The sequence below is a fragment of the Poecilia latipinna genome, unplaced genomic scaffold (assembly GCF_001443285.1).
Source record: "Poecilia latipinna isolate Pla-1442-1.1 unplaced genomic scaffold, P_latipinna-1.0 Scaffold143, whole genome shotgun sequence".
In the NCBI taxonomy this organism is placed as follows: Eukaryota; Metazoa; Chordata; class Actinopteri; order Cyprinodontiformes; family Poeciliidae; genus Poecilia; species Poecilia latipinna.
Genome location: NW_015112759.1, coordinates 453,842 through 470,513, shown reverse-complemented (window position 1 = coordinate 470,513; position 16,672 = coordinate 453,842). Strand labels below are relative to the sequence as shown.

The following is a 16,672-nucleotide window of genomic DNA, read 5'->3' as shown; positions in this document are numbered from 1 at the left end:
GAACACAAATACACCCTGGACACAAGGTTAGCAGAAATAACACGGTCCAAATTTTTGAGACCATCTTCCATTACTGCCACCTAGTGGTATGTTTGTTTTGTTGACCTGATGACAGACTCCACACAGTTGGTTCTGGTTAATCCTCCAGTCTGATCCGTCTGCAGGTCCAGTCTTTGTCATGAAACAAAAACCAGTCGGTTAGAGTGAACACTTAGTTTCTTCATGCTCTGTCAAGTCACATATTGTGTCCCCAGATAAAATAACTTGCAACCTTCTGAGTGCCAAGTTGCTGTAAAACTCTGTGCGTCATGACATATAAAATAGATGCCACTGCTTCATTCAGAGATTTATTCATTGTTGTTACAAAACACCATAAAAAAAAACAACTTCACATGAAAACAAATCAATCAAAAGGGAGATATGTATTTGGTCATTGGACTGAACATCCAGTCTCCATTTGAATAAGCAAAAAATAAAATAACATTAAAAAAATCTCACTTTGTGAGTCAACATAAAAACAATCTGATCGTTGCCATTTTAAATATAAATAATGAAAACATCTTTCTGTTTCATCCCTATGTGTCCTGATTTACTGTGTGATGCTACAATGTGCATAATGACTCCTCTGTTGTCAGGGGAACAAGGTTCTCCCTGGTAAGGCATCGACTCTGTCCAGGATCACAGACGATGCCTTCAGTTCATTGATACAGAAACTTAATTTACAAAATGATTGGAATGAGCTTCATTGTTTGTCCTCATTTCACCTCCTCCCTGATTTATTTACTGTACCGTCGACCCTAACAGAGTTCTGTTGACTGGCCGTAATGCAGACAGATTAGGCAGGTAACCATCGTTCCCTGAGTGAGGCTTCACACTCCAGCTGGTATAGTTACTTTACAAGGCAGGTAAGGTATGAAGAAACATGTTAAAATGTGTATTTAAAGGTTCTGACTGGATCCTCCCAGATGAAGTGGAGAGTTTGTTGAAGACTTCATGGGCTAACCAGTGTGACCGGTCTCTGGTTGTTAGGGCAGCAGAGACTTTCTGTCCCTGAACCCTTCCTACCTTCCCCTGCCTCCTCTCAGTGTGCGAGTTGTGAGGCTCATGAGTGACCCAGAAGTTCAGAGACAAAGGTGGGGATCCAGTTCCTCCCTGCCTGGATCCGATGTATAGAAACACCTATAGGAGGCCAACAGCCTTACTGGGGATTGGCAGGTTTGACTCATTTCCTTCTACTTGTTTAGGCACACTGACTGAAGTAACGCAAAGATATCCTTCATTTCTTGAACTTTGTTTCATTTTGTTGAAACACCTCCCCAACCACAAACTTTAAGTACAGACTTTTGTTAAATATTTGAGACAAAAAAAAACAAACAAAAGAAAAGTCACTGTGCAACTTCACTCGTTTGCAAAGTCCTTGACCATAACAGTCTGCATATCATAAAACTCAAACTGAGCAATTCATGTTACACTTTCGGTTTCATAACACATGAACAATACCTTGAAGGCGTATTAAATTAAAAGTCAGCACAGAGGGCCAACTTCACTTTCTCCCAAGGACATGAGGGTTTTCTTTTTTTTTTTTTTACAACTGTGAGCTTTTCCAAGCTCACCACAAAAGTTTATGACATGTGCACCATTAGGAAAAGTATTTTCTCTAGAAACAGACTCTTTCCACTGGATGCCAAGACATGATCCTAATGCAACAGTCTGGATAAACAAAACTGACCAAAACAAAACAACCAGACATCCAGGCAACCCCAACACAACCATGAGGCACACAATAGTTCACATCAGCACCTGATCAACTGAGCAAGAAATTGTCATTCTCATTGAAATTTTTAATTTCACTAGTCACATGATATATTGCTGAACAGAAAAAGCAGCCGTGGCAAAGGCATCACGGTGACCGGGTTGAAGGCTGATTTAGTGGTAAATCTGAGGCAGCTCTGTGGTAAGAGTCTGGTAATCAGAAGGTTTTCAGTTTGATTTCTTCAAAATCGTGTTTATGGATCTTAAGGACACTTTGGATAATAATATAACATTACAAACATTTCTTGCTTCAAGAATGGGAATATTAAGGCACTGATAATGGCAGGGAAATATTAAAAAATGGGAACTTCAATATGACAAAATGATTTCTTCTTCAGCTTTAAACAAGCCCTTTTCCCTCCGTAAGTAACAGTTCTCTTCATTTAAAGGGGAGTTCAGTTCAAACTTGCTGAGAGAGGAATGTTTGCTGGTTTCTACATTTGGATGGGAGGACGTCAGAGCTAGAACCTTTTTAACAGTCTTCACCTCGGCTATATGGGAGGACTTCTGGATGATGCAGCTGGTTGTCCCGGAGACGCTGTCCTTCCCCTGAGCCAAGTTGGTCAAGGCCATGGCGGCGTTGATCTCCTTCCAGTACGTCTCATCTTTGGCCTTCACCTTCTCCTTCTGCGTCGCTGCGACGCCACCGTTGCCCCTGACGACCGGCACAACACGCAAACACGCACAGAGAGAACAAAACACAGAGTGTTACAGCTCACGTTCAGCTGGTGATTGGACACAGGTTATCTGGGGAGAGAAGGTCGACTCACTTGTCATGTTGACTTGATCCATGGTCTGTGGCTTCTGAAAGCAGAGAGAGAAAAGCTCAGTAGACTTCTCTGGGTCAGAACACCAGGACACTCTAGGAAAAGAGGTTTTTAATCCCAAGGAGTTTTTTATCCTGGTTAAATAAAGGTTGATGATGAGGACCTGCATGTTCAGCAGATTAGTGAATGTGTGTGTGTGTGTGTGTGTGTGTGTGGTTTTTGACTTGTGTTTTGTTCTTCCAGTGGACACCGTGTCCTCAGCAAACATGTGCTGCTCTGGTTTCTGTCTTTATTTAAGATGCTGGAGGAAAAAAACACGTTTTAGCAAGAAGGCTTCAAACGTAAAGGTGACTGATAGGATGGAGCTGAAAGATGTTTCTTATGACTCATAAAATCCACGGTGTAATATTTAGTTGGAAAACAAGTGGAGCCCAGCCAGCATAATTGAGTTGTCTGAAGAAATCAGATCGAAAAAGACGGAGCGAAACAGATCAGAGAGGGAATGAAAAGGCAGCGAGTGAGTCAGTGGGAGAAAGATGGCCGCCTGCTGGCTCTCCTCCCCCCTCCTCAATGGGACCAATCTCCATCTCATCTGTGAAACATTAGTGAGAAACAGCAAAGTCATTAAACAATGAAAGTAAAGTTGTCTTTATGGCAGCCAGAGTGTTTACTTCAGCTGTTTACTGAGAGTTCTTGGTGTTTTTAGACCTCAACCTGTCTTCTGTCTCGCGTCCAGCCTTCGCTCAGATCTGCCCAGCAGTGAAAATGACAACACAAGCTTGGAGTTTCATGAGGCATTAAAAGACAGCAGAACATCTGGACTTTTTAGCTGTGCAGCCTCCAGGCTCTCTCCTTAAGTTCACTAAACATTTAAGAAGTTTGCTCTTTACCAGCTAGAGATGACTGGATGAGCAGAAAATGTTCAAAAGAGGAAAATAATCTGAAAGTTTCCATTTAGTCCAAAGGTATTAAGAGTGTCAGACGTGCAGCAGGTCATCCTTTGTTCAGAATAAATCCCTCACAGGGAAACCCCGTCTTCTACAACCTCCCTCTGCACATCCTGCATGTCAATCGGTTCCTCCTCCTGAGTATCATTTTCATCTTCACTGCAGCTTTTCTTATGAATATAAAAGTCCAACATCGTGAAAGCCAAAACATTAAACTGCTCTGAAAAGCTTTAAAAGCCTCCAGAGTTTCCAAACATCCTGATCCACTGATCTCATCTCTGCAGGCTCCACCAGCCTCAGACTCTCCATCTCCTCGCTGCTCTTCTGTCTGCTTCCCATGCAGTCTGAGCCATGATGACAGGACAAGGTCTGAGACGCTCCGGGCTGATACGGCCTGATTAGGAAATGCTCCTCTAGTTTTCTGGTTCATTTTTGGATTCTTCCACAGAGAGGAGCCTGACCTCACTCACCACAGTTCTCTCCTTAGAAGAAGAGAAGGAATGTGTGAGAGGGAGATGAGGACGTGATAACCCAGAGTTACAAACCACTCACTTTTAGTTCAGGTTGTAGTTTGTCAGAGACTTCCAACAATATCCTCACATTCCTGTCTGTCCACAATTCCCTGCTGTGCCGTCTTTTCCTCTGCTGTCGTCCTGCTTTATCTGAGAGTCTCTGTTTCACTGACGTTCCCTCAGTCTCCATCCTCTGCACTAAAAGTACAAACCAGTTTCACAGTTTGATGGGATCTGTTCATCCAAACTGGACGAAAAAGTGTGTGTGTGTGTGTGTGTTTTCTATCCCCAGCTTTCGGTGATTCAGTGTGTGTGAGGCAGCCATTGCTCAGATGATCTGTTCTGATTGGTGGAGAAGGTTCACTAAGCTACCATAAACTCACAGACACCAACTGGTTCCTCTGGTTGCTCATAATCACAGAATGTGGAGACACACCTCTGCTTACAAAGAGTCTATTTCCAAAGCTTCTTGCCTAAAACATCTGAAACTCTGATTTTTCCAAACAAAAGTAGCTCCAACGACTCAATAAATCAGCAATAAATCACTGGCCCAGTTTCTGCTTCTTTCCTCCTTTGCTGCTGAACACTCAGTCAGCTCTGCTGCTGCCTCTGGGCTGCTCTGACAGCACGCTTTATGGAGCACCAAAGGGGAAAAGCTGAGATGTCTGCTGGTTTCTGGCATGGAGGTGGAAAATCTAAAATACTGGCTGACTGAACACTGAGGCGAGAGGAGGGAGAGAAGAGAGGAAAAAGATGGAGTTTAACAAAGACGGAGCGATGCTCCACCTGTTCAGATGACTGTGGTGGAGACTGGTTTTGCTCCCATTGTTACCATCTGCTGCTGCCGTTAGCAACTAGCACCAAGCTGGGGGTTGGACAGGAGCACACCAACACACACCAACCACTTCCTATGACCCATCAGGCTTTCAGCTGGTTTATCTAAAGTGCCTTTCAATCAGAGTCAGTTTTTAGCTCCAAGTTGCTTCCTGCAACTTGGAGCTAAAAACTCCAAGTTTTTTTTTTTTTTTTTATTAAATCAAAGGCGACACAGAGCTGAACAGACACACGGTCTGATTGTTCAGGACCAGAAAGGAATCACTGTTCAGTCAATACTTGATGCTGAATCAAAAAATAACATCTTTTCTGTCTGTCCATTTATGGTAGATGGATATTTGATCATTGTATTAACGGAACAAAGAGTTTCTGATTATTCAGTTATTTTCCCAGGGGAAACAGAAATGAACCATGTGGTTAGTACGGCGACACAGAGAATAAAAACAACATATTAACTCAATGAGACATCAGCAAACCTGCATGTATCTTAATCCAAGAGAGACCTGTGGTGAGACTGAAAGCCGAAACCTGATTGGTCAACATTGTTTCCCATTAGTAAAGACCATGCCTCAAAATTAACTAAAACCCAGAAGAGAAGGAACTCAACATGTAACCGCCATGTTTGTGTGGCTCCACATTTTTTCTGTCTGAACTTTATTTGAAAAAATTAAACAAAAAAAAAACTCGTTGGCCATAAGGAGCAGGGGTGGTTTTTTATATGAGCTACAAGCTACAGGGGAAGTTGCCCAGGGTGGCATTAGTTCTCCTGTGTGGAGCAAGGTCTCTCCTGTGGCCTTCAGGGTATTACTCTGCTGAATGAATGAATGAATGGATTTTATATCAATTGGAATGATGTACAACATATATTAGCCAATGAAGAAGTACCAGGTTGTGGCTACAAATGCTAATTTATATCTATAGTCACATCACTGCTAATCAGTCAGACGAGGTTACTGTCGTCCATAAAGAAAACTGACCAAAAGCTGGCTCACTGTTTGGAAGAGAAGCCAGACAGATATAACTGGAAAATGAAATCAGGTTTAAACCAAAATATGGAAGCAGTCATGTCAGAAATCTCGTTTTAACATCACTTCATATTTAACTTTCTAAGAAAAAAAAAAATCCCCCAAACTGCCTTCTCTCTACCCATTATGGCTGCTTTGTTTCCTTCATTTGGTTGAGTACGCAGATGGGGAACCATTTTCAAGCTCTCCATTATTTAGTGATCAATTTGGGGAAAAATATTCAGATTTTGCTCACTGATGCCGTTTTTATGACGTCCAGTTGGAGTGTTAATGGCTAAACCGTAGAATACAAATGGAGTCTGTATCCACGACTCATTAGGAGTCATTTGGCAGAAATTGATCCACATGATACAGAACCAAATCTGGAGCTGAGTGAGACGGGAAACAGTCAGCCAGATTCCTGCCTTTTAAGATCCCATTAAAGGCTCATTGGCCATGGAACCTCTTGCCCTGTGTGATGGAACTGTGTTGCTTCCTTGTGTTCAACAAAAACCCTTTCGGACTGCAGAGTGTTTGCATGTGGCTGCCGGTGTTTGATGTGTGCTCACAACTTAACGGTCATTTATTGTCATGGTAATTTCACCGTTCTGCAACAAATGTTAGCTCATCCTTGCATTCAGGATCTGTAGGCCTGGAATATATTTGGTGATGTTTGTTGCTTGAGTTGGAAAAATCATTACGAAACAAACTAAGTTGTTTTGTTGCCATAATAGCAAATATCAGTCAGGAGCCAGTATTTCATTAAATACGTCAGATTAATTTTTTTCCCCTTATTTTTTTAAAACAGCAATGTGTAACTTTTATTAAAAATATGTTTTTCACATATTTGTCACCATGTTGTGACAGTTTGCTATGAGAGAGATGATTTGTGAAAAGATCAATCTCCTCCACCTCTTCACTCAGCTAATTTTGCAGTCTGAAGAAATGCACCGCTCCCAGTCAAAAACATCCAATCAGAGGGCGCTAGTGAGCGATGGAGAAGTAGGCAGCGTTTCCCTAGAGCTCCTGCAAATTTCTAAATATATCTATCACTAGCTTGGCATTTAGGCAGTCTTACAACAGGTTGTGAGAGAGAACAGTCTGGACTTTAACTTCATCAGGACAGGATGAAAGCAAATTTAAGGATGCATACCGCCAACAAGGTGAAGGTGAAACTACATAAAACTTTTTCTAACACATTCTCATTGTGAGACAAATGCCATATCGAAGAAGCCACGCTTCTCCACTCTTACTCTGTGTACTAAATTAACCCCATTTTGGTCTGGCGTATTCGAAACTTTATCAGATATGTTCCACAGAGCTGAGGCTGGACCCACTTCTGATTGTACTCAGTGTTTCTGATCAGCTTTTTCAGTTTAATAAAAGTCAACAACAATTATTATCTTATGCCTTTATCATAGGAAAAAAACTAGTGTTGATGTTTTGAAAAAAGCAGTTCCATCCGTTAAGTTGTGGCTTGAGGAACTGGTAAGGCTCTCTCATTTGGAAAGATTAAGGTTCTCATTAGCAAATAATTTAAAGCAATTTAATAAAACTTGGCAACCCCTTCGGCAATATATTGATAACTCTATTTGTGGAGGATTTGATCCAAGTCTCGGTGTGATAAGATACAAGTCCTAGGGAAAGGGAAGGGGGTGGGTAATGGGAATGTTTTTGCTTATGTCATTTGTTTTGTTTTTCGTATTGTCTTTCTTATGTTTTATGTTCACATAAGAAAAATGAGGACAAATTTGTATTACTGATGTTTTATTGTCCAGGTCTGATCCCTTAATAAAATTGTTGACAACAAAAACATCCAATCAGAGCAAGTGGGAGGGTCTTAGCGCTGTCAGTCAATCTCATGTACTTGCTGCTAAATGTGCTAATGGTGGAGAAACAACTTACTGTTAAATGAAAACTGCTTATCTGCCGTTATCGGTGGCCATGCTAACTACACTGATAATTCACAACAGGGTCTAAGCACCTGCTACATTGCAGGTGCTTAGACCCGCCTCCTGGCTCTGATTGGTTGTTTCTGGACAGCACTGGGACAAGGCAGAGGAACTCCATTTTTTTCTCATATATTATCTCATACCATACTGTCACAACATACTGACAGTTTACGCAAATATGTAAAAAAAAATTTTTTACAGAAGTTAAATAATGCAGCTATAATGCTTTTTAATTTCTATTAATTCATCTTAAGACATTGTTACTGCAACATCCTCCAGTATTATCACATGCTGCTTGTTTTCCTTCCACCAGGCAGCTCTAGTGTGGATGTGATGTTTGAGGTCTTGGAGCTTCACCAGTGGGATTCCTTTCAAGCCGACTGAAGTTTAGTTTTTAACTGGAGCCAATCCATGATCTCCATTTGCTGCCACGTCTGACTGCTCTTTGTAGTCAGGAGTTCTGGCTGAGCCCACAACAACCAACTGGGACACAAATGGACTTTGAACCAATGGGACGGCAGCTACCAGGTTCATCACTTTTCCTTGATCAATCCCAACTTTGTTACAGACTAGAACTTACCGAGACAATATGACCAGAAAACTCCCGGGACAAACTGAAGATGTGAAGATCTTTTAAAGCCAGAGAACAGAACCCAGTCTGGGTTTGAAGCTTTCAGTAATCTTAAATCAGATTTATTTGGACGTTGTGTCCTCTGTGGAGGTGATAGAAGAACAGATTTATGTCAAATCTGCTGCACAGGGACACATTTGTCTCTCGCTATAAAACATAAAACTCTTTGTAAAAGAAGAATGTGTTCTCTAAAGAAATATCTGGAATTTGCAGCAAACCGGAGAAAAAAACTGCAGGAAATGAGAAAAACTTGACCTTGAAATCATTTCTCTCTCCCTGCAGTTTTTAATTTGCTTTGTTCCTCAAAAGTCAGATGTGGAATGAAAATTTTATTTTCTCAACTTTTATTCTAATTTGGATCAGATCTAATTTCCCAGAAGGAGCTTGTCCCTTTTCAATGAATCTTTCCATTTGTCCCAATAAGCTTCTGTCACATGTAACAGAGTAATACTTGTGTAAAAGTATCAGAGTCCAGGGAGGCCAAAATGGAGACGTCAGCGGCCAGAAATGATAATAACCAGAGAGATAAAACAGTCAGTGTCTATTAAAGGCAGCAGGTCGGCCAGCTGAATTCAGCCCTGCTGGGATTTGTCTTGATAAAATCTGCTGGAGTGAAGCTTCTGCAGTGAAAACAGCCTGATGTTGGCTCAGGTCAAAGGGTTTTAATTGTTCCTGTCGGACTCATTGATTCATTTCAGATACACACACTCTGTCTGCTTCACACTCAGACAAGAAGAAACACTTTTGTCCAAAAGAGACACAATAACAGCAGCTCTTCCCTCCAACAATCCAGCTCAGATCCGGACCCTCCTTGTTCTGGTCGTGTTCAACACAAAGGGAAAATGTTACTACTGGATGTGAAGTCCACCTGAACAAAGACCCAGTGTTCTCAGCCGATACAAACACAGCTGACCTTGATTGGTTACATCTCAGAAACGCTGCAGGAACTCCTGCAAAGGTCCCACATTCAACTCTCAGTCTCAAGAAGCCTGTTGGACATTTTGCTCTGCTCCCTCATCTGGAGCCACAGCAGGATCAAAGACGGGACAAACAGCAGCCTGACAGTCTTCAACATGGCCTTGTTGTGTCTGACCTGTTAGACTCTGGTCAGCTGGAGGTGAAGCTCCTCCCACCTCTCTGGACGGCCTCAGAGACAACCAGTGGTTCAGTGTGTGTGGGTTTGACAGTGTGCAGGTTACTGGATATGCTTGTGTGTTTCAGATGAACTGCACCTTGTTTAAATTTGACAAAATACTTCAAGAAGCTCCTGAACAGCCTCTCCATTTCAGCAACCATGAGGAGAAGATTCAGCAACACATCCAACATGTTCAATTAAAGGAAGAAGAGAGAGAGTTAGCAGGAGAGATATTAGAGACCCTGCAGAGGGACAGACAGCTGGACATAATGGACAAACTGCAGGGATGAAAACAAACGTCCAGAAAGAAGACAAAGATCAGACATGAGGAATGTGGTGCATGTTGGAGAGTTCCTGGAAGAGTCAGTGGTCTCCTTACCGGCTCGATAGACGAAGTGGGCCTCAGCTTCAGAAGACGACGGCGACAGCAGCTCGTCATCGAACTCGTTGGAGCTGAAGGAGCCAGAGTGGTTCCTCTTGCGAGCGTCCATGACAGCGTTGGCCACCATGACGTGCCGCAGAGAGTCGTTCAGGTAGCGGTGCAGCAGGCTGCTCTTGTACTTGGGTGGAGACACGTAGTCCTCGGTCTCCACGGCAGAACGCAGCCCTGGGTCCATGCCGATGGCCACGCCCACCATGGGGGAGCCCTCTTTCTTGATGACGCTCTGGTACAAGGGCTTGGTGAGATCCTGAGGACCGCTCTGTGTCCTCTGAGGGTTGTCTCCATCTGCAACATCAGGACATGCTCACATGACTGTTCTGTAGGTGGAGGACAGGAAGTCTTCTCCACAAAAAGAACGATCTCTTAAAACTTCAGAACAAACTTCTGTTGCCATGGTGATCTGTAGTACAAGATAAACATCATTTTTATTCAGGCTCTTGTCCCATAGAACAGTAAATGAAGCTCAACTCTCCACAGCCAGTAAGGAAAACTGTCTGAATTGATCTCTGTTGGTTTGTCTCTCAGGTCTGTTCTTCATTTACTGACAGTGAAAACCTGAAGGGAATCTGGTCTTCAAGTCTCTCAACCTACAATAAGAGCTCAGTCGACTCGTTGGGTTGTAGAACTCTCTATGGTTCAAGAACATCTGTTGTTGGTCACATTGATGCAGAAACAGTAAAGCCTGCAGCATAAGGCCTGTATATGCATAAGGTGATGTAAACCAGTGGAGCTGACTGGTTCCAGTCTCTCCATCTTCATCTGGGTCGCTGCATTTAGGTCCCATCAGTTTTTATGTGGTCATAAAGTCACTAAAACAATCAGTGGAAGTCCACATTGTAATGACTCATTTCCTCCATCAGATGTTGGACTCCAGGTTCAGTTATTGTCTCGGTTCTGTTCACCCAGTCTGAAGGAAAACGGTGATTTGGAGCTAATCTTTAATTCAAACAGCAGAACCAGGAGACTTCATCCTGCTGCTCCTGCCCACATGTTGGCATCGCCTCCAGAACAGAAAGCCCAGTCCAGACTTCAGACCCAGAACCAAACCGTAATGAATGCTGGTCCATTTCCTCTATCTGAACTCAGCCTCTGTCCCCTGCAGAATTAAATCCTTCCCAGAATGCTTTGCAGCTGAGGAGACTGAATTAGAGCCCAGCTTCCCACCTGATGAAAGAAACAGGAAGAAGATAAAACTCTGATGAAAACCCAGAGATTCTCTGGCAGCAGGGAAATCAGAAACACATCACTTCAGATTCTGTCGCTGCCAGGACTGCAGTTCTGTCATTTGGCCGGGTTAGACGTCTGGTTCAGCCTGGTCCAAATTGAGATGAGAGCTTCCATTAATCAGAACCACATGGTTCTTCCAGCATCTCCTCTGTCACCAAACAATCTGACCTTTTAATTTAATCCAATAAAAGTATTAAACTGTTCTCCTGATCAGAACATCACGTCTGCTCTGGACTCCAAGTAGAAAATAGTTTTTACTTCAGCCTGGATTTGCTGCTGCAGCTCCAGAACAAGCTGGACCGTTTCAGGACAGTAAGAGGAATGAAGACATGGTCAGCGGGGTCAGATCTGCTCCCAGAAATAGTCTCTGGAACAAAAGCATAGGCTTCAGAACATAATGGAGGGCCTTTCAGCACACGGGCCAGCAGTGGGAGCGGGCTGCGGATCGCTCCAGAACCAGAATATGACAGGGAGACGAGTCAGGGAGATATACGGAGCCTCTGGTGGTGCAGCGGCCTGCGGCACACACAACACAAACACCATGCACACATTCCTCTGGGAGCCACACGCTCAGCTTCTCCTCCTCACACACTGAGGGAGAGATTACTGACACCACAGCGCTCTGAACTTTCTGTTCATTCACTGCTGGACGACTGAACTTTGACTTTCTAACACTTCCTCACCAAAACGGGCCGAACCTTCCCGTGAGAGCCACGCTGTGTTTGCACATTTGTCAGCTCCTCTGACTGATAGAAGGAGAACATGCAGTGTTCTGGTTCTGAGCTCAGAAAATCAGATCCAAGTGTTTGTGCAGTTTGGACAGTTTGTCCTCAGAGCAGCAGGTGAGGTGTACCTTGGGAGCAGCTGTCGTCGCTGCTGACGCTCAGCCTCTCTGCGTTGCCCTGAACGTATTTGTTGTAGAGTTTGATCCGGAGCGCCCAGCTCAGGTCCGGCTGCCTCACCGTGTTCTTCAGGCGTCTCCTGGCGTTGGCGAACCAGTTGGACACCTGAGGGGGACAAAGCAGGAAGGGGACACACACGGCAAACAGGAAGATGTGTTAATGTCTAGAGTCCACACTCGTCCACATCCACAGCCAGACTAAACGTTGATCCTCAGTGGAGACGACGCCTCACTGCCTGCTAACAGTATCAGGGAGAAAAACAGCAAAAGGAGCGAGAAAGAAGACAGAGACAGAGTCTTATTCTGTCTGCAGGTAGCTGCAGCTCTCTGAACGGAGCTGAGAGGAACATCCCAGACGTTCTGCAGGAAAACTGAAGCCTCTCAGCTTTTTACTGTGTACAAAGAATCTGCTGATGGCCAGTGAACGCATCATTTCATGATCTAATGCTCTGACTGAGACACACGTCCCCATCCTGCTCATTCTGGACACGTCCAGCCTCCCTCCAGTAAGACGTTTTTTCCATCTCTGTCTTTAAGATCCAATAAAAGAGACACTTGAGCCGCTGCTCTTTCTTCCACTGGGACTGGAGACCATTAGATGTTCTACTGGAATAACTTTTCATGCTCAATAGATTTCAAGCTGCTTATGAACGGCCGGGGATGGCGGCCTCATGAGGACGGGAGGTCCCAGAGGAGACAGCATATTACCACGGAGACGGAGTTCAGGAACCATGGAGACGGCACCGGATCATCAGCTCCATCTCACAACACTGACATGGAACAAAGCTAACTGCTGCGCTACAACATGACAGATTTAGCTGCTGTTTAACACCTGCTGCCAGGTCGGCCTCTCCAGGGAAAAACACGCAGGAAGTGATGCGTTCAACGCCACTGGCAGCCTGAACAGCGGTCTGTCTGGACTAAACAGTGGAAGAACTGGGCTGTTCTCAGCAACAATTAGTGGAAAGACAGAAAGACATCATGGTCACATCTGAGTTTATGTTCACACTTTGGGACAAAATGATCACTTGTTCAGTCCAAGAATATTGAAAAAGACTGAGAAGATAAAGATTTATAACTGTTTTCATTTTACTGACGGGCAAAAAACAAGATTTTTCATCCTTAATAAAGTGAAAACAGAACCAGGTTCATCCAACAAGGAGAACAGGAACAAAAACATATTTTTGGTGTTTGAAGAAAACTTTAGATATTTTACAGCGCTGATCTTTTCACCTCAGCAACACAAAGTTAAAATATTTAGATCAAGAATTGATTTGCATCAAACCATTTTTCCAAAAATTTATATATCTATAAATGATCTCTTCAATAAAATTGAAAATATATTCATTAAACACATTTTATTTATCTATAATTATTTATAAGTTTCAACAATTGATAAAACACCATAATTATATAATTATACATGGAAGTCATTCATTACAATCTAAATTTAACATTGGTTTAAAACTAATTTTAAAAATAATCTCTCATTATTTCTGGATCTAATTTAGCCTGACCAATCAGAGACAGTCTGCAGGGATGATTCTGTTCTACAGCAGCTGATTGGTCAGCAGATAAACTGTTGTGCAGATTAAACAGCTAAATGTTATATATACACGGGATTTTTCTATGATTTTATGACCGACTGTAAAGCAGAAAATAGAAAAATAAATCAACAAATAATCAGATAATGATTTTAATGTAATAAATTTGAATTGTGTTATTTATAGTTTTCTTCTTTTAATACATTTCAACATTTACCTAAGTATGATTATTTCAACCATTATTTTACCAGCATGTTCCTTGAGAGAAAAATCTCATTTATTAATTTCTAGATGAATTTATCAAAATTTAATATTGCATTTAAATATTTATCTCATTTTTAGTCAGATTGTTGCACTTTTGACCCTCTTGCTTATTTTCAACAAATCCTCCACCTTTAACCTCTGACCCCACTAATGATATTTACACTCAAACACATGGGTGTGTCAGTGTGTGTTTGGGTCACAGGGTCCAACATCAAGCGCTCCCAGAAAAGAGAAGCAGATGAAGCACAGAGTGACCATGTGAGGAAAACACTGCTGTACACACACACCTGCACTCAGTGCTGGGTGTTCCTCTCAGCAGTCAGGCAGTCAGATAAGTTCAGATGTTCACTCTAAACTGGGAGCCATCAGCAGTTTCTAACTGTTCTGCTCTGAACATCTCACTGGTTTTTCCAGCCATCATGAAGATCAAAGTAGCAGAAATATTCCTGACTCAATTTTTTTATTATCAGAAATTAGATTTTTCTGGAGCATTTTAATGCAGCAGAACTGGTTTACATATTAAGACGTAGGAATGTTTCAGGAATATCTAAAGAAAATAATTTGTGAATAATTTCCAAATAGGTAAACATCTGTTCTCTGCAGAGTTTCTGAAACCAAAAAGTTCAGCAGGAGAAATGTATTATTATTACTCAACAAAACATATTTAGTTCTGACACTATTAGACTCTCTGGGACATGAGATGAAGCTGAGCTGCAGCTTTTGGAAGAAACAATCAAAGCCTGAGACGCTCAGCAGAGAGAGGAGAAGCTGCAGGAGGATCTGGAAGGCAGAGGAAACAACACTTCACTCCTGCTCAGCTGCTGCTAAACATTCAGGAACAGTAAAAGCTGAACTATCTAAACTCCAGCAGCCTGATCACTCTCCTGTCTCTGTGACTTTTCTTTCTCTCCTACTGGAATCAGAGCAGAAGAAAGCGTCTCACCTGGACCAGAGTCATCTGTGAGCCGAGCGCCAGCAGGATTTTCTCCGTCTTGGTCGGGTACGGGTTGTCTCTGTGCTTGTAGAGCCACTGCTTGAGCGGCCGCGCCATGTCCTGCAGGGCCTGGCGCTTGTGTCGCACTTTGCTGCCGCTGGGACGACCCCTGTGCACCAGCAGGGACAGCATTTAGACGCAGGCAAACAACCGGACACACCCGGGGCTTCAGCAAGCAGATGTCAGAAATTCATGGCGAGTCTAAAATGTCGACAGATGAATCAGAGGAACGTCCTGAACCCACAGGAGGAACACCTGAACCTGCAGATGTCAGTATGGTGCTGTTCTCCACTTCTCCTTTAGCTCCCAAAACGGCTCCACTGGCTGCAGATGGAACCCATTTTAGTTGGACCTCAAAGCGGGCCCGAGGTTCTGGTTCTCCAAATATTTTCCTTGTAATCTGGATCAGCCTGAACATCGTGGAGCGCATTTCACTCTGACCTTTGACCCCAGAGCTCTGTTAAAGAATGTTCCTCATTTGTATCCAAAAGGAAAATAATTTTGTATGAAACTGTAAGTAAATTCAGGCAGCGAGATAAAAAGTGTTCATGGAAACTCTGGCTGACGCTGCCAACATGTGTTTATGTTAGACTTTCTTTGGTTTTAATTCATCCTGTTTTTTTCATTTTCGTTTTGTTTCTTTCAGAGATTTTCTCTGGTTCTGGTGGCCTTTATGTGGTCAGACAGGAGAGTGGATTATGAGAGAGAGAAAACATGAAGCAAAGGTCATCAGGTCAGGACTGGAACCTGACAGCTGCATTGAGGACTGAGGCCTCCTCATGTGGGTCACGTGACTTTTTCACTCCTGCACCACAATTCATCCTGTTTTGATTAAATTTGACGTTGATGTTAATAAATGATTTCAGTTGGGCTAAAAAGAAATATTGCATTTGCTAAATAAATGTTATTTATAGTTACAGTTTCCAACTGAACATTTTGATTAAAGTGTTTAATAGAAGCAGAAAATGTTTTTCTTTGGAACTCCAGTCAGGAATGCATTTGGGCCTGTTTTTCCAGCTGTTTCCATTTTAACCTCCTTAACATTTTGAATAATCACCTTTTTTATATGAATATTTTTTTATGTATTTTATAAACTTTATTTGAACAAATAAATTGAAATATTCATCCTACTTATTTTCGAGATGCTGAAGGTCGGACTTTATATATTAGATTCATGAAATAACTTGTCTTTAGGCGCGGATCTAACTCGTGTCTCTGGAGCAACGAGCTACTGAACAAATATCAGCTGCGTCTTAATTCTAACCTCAGCTTTAATGGTCATTAGATCAGCAGCAGTCTAGAAAAAGGTTTATTATTGTTCTTCATCACAACCTCAGGACGAAAATATTTAGAAACTACAGTCTGAACGGAGACACTTAAAATCATGTTAGCCAAATTTGGAGCAAATGCGTATTTACGCACGTCAACAGAAAAACGTCCATCACGTTCATTATTTTATTAATACATGCACATGATAAAAACTCTGCTGAGCTACTGCTGATGGAGTTTAATAATATTTCTACTTGAAATCTAAACCCATATCAGTCTTTAAGTCTCTGGTTTAGATGTTTCATTTGCGGCGCTTATTTGCGCAAAACCCGAAGATTTAATCCCTGAGATCTGAAGAGAGTTTTTCTCCGTTTCTCGCTCAGCTAACGAGTGACCAGCAGGTTGACCAGGCTGTCAGATTTTCCCCCCGTGGGTTC

General features: G+C 42.5%; 1 protein-coding gene across 2 annotated transcripts in view; it reads right to left on the bottom strand.

Annotated features, from left to right (window-relative positions):
- Positions 1-334: 334 nt before the first annotated feature.
- mkxa (mohawk homeobox a) overlaps positions 335-16,672 on the bottom strand; it is a 24,974-nt gene continuing 8,636 nt past the window's right edge. The window contains exons 1-5 of one of the 2 annotated variants that reach the window (XM_015029082.1): positions 14,916-15,150; positions 12,117-12,270; positions 9,974-10,321; positions 2,583-2,616; positions 335-2,467 (exon numbers count right to left, since the gene is read on the bottom strand). In XM_015029082.1, coding sequence (XP_014884568.1) covers positions 2,122-2,467; positions 2,583-2,616; positions 9,974-10,321; positions 12,117-12,270; positions 14,916-15,098 — 1,065 coding nt within the window. In that variant the 5' untranslated portion in view covers positions 15,099-15,150 and the 3' untranslated portion in view covers positions 335-2,121. Of the gene's footprint in view, positions 2,468-2,582; positions 2,617-9,973; positions 10,322-12,116; positions 12,271-14,915; positions 15,151-16,672 lie in introns of those variants that run through there. The other variant, XM_015029081.1, reaches the window with a different exon arrangement.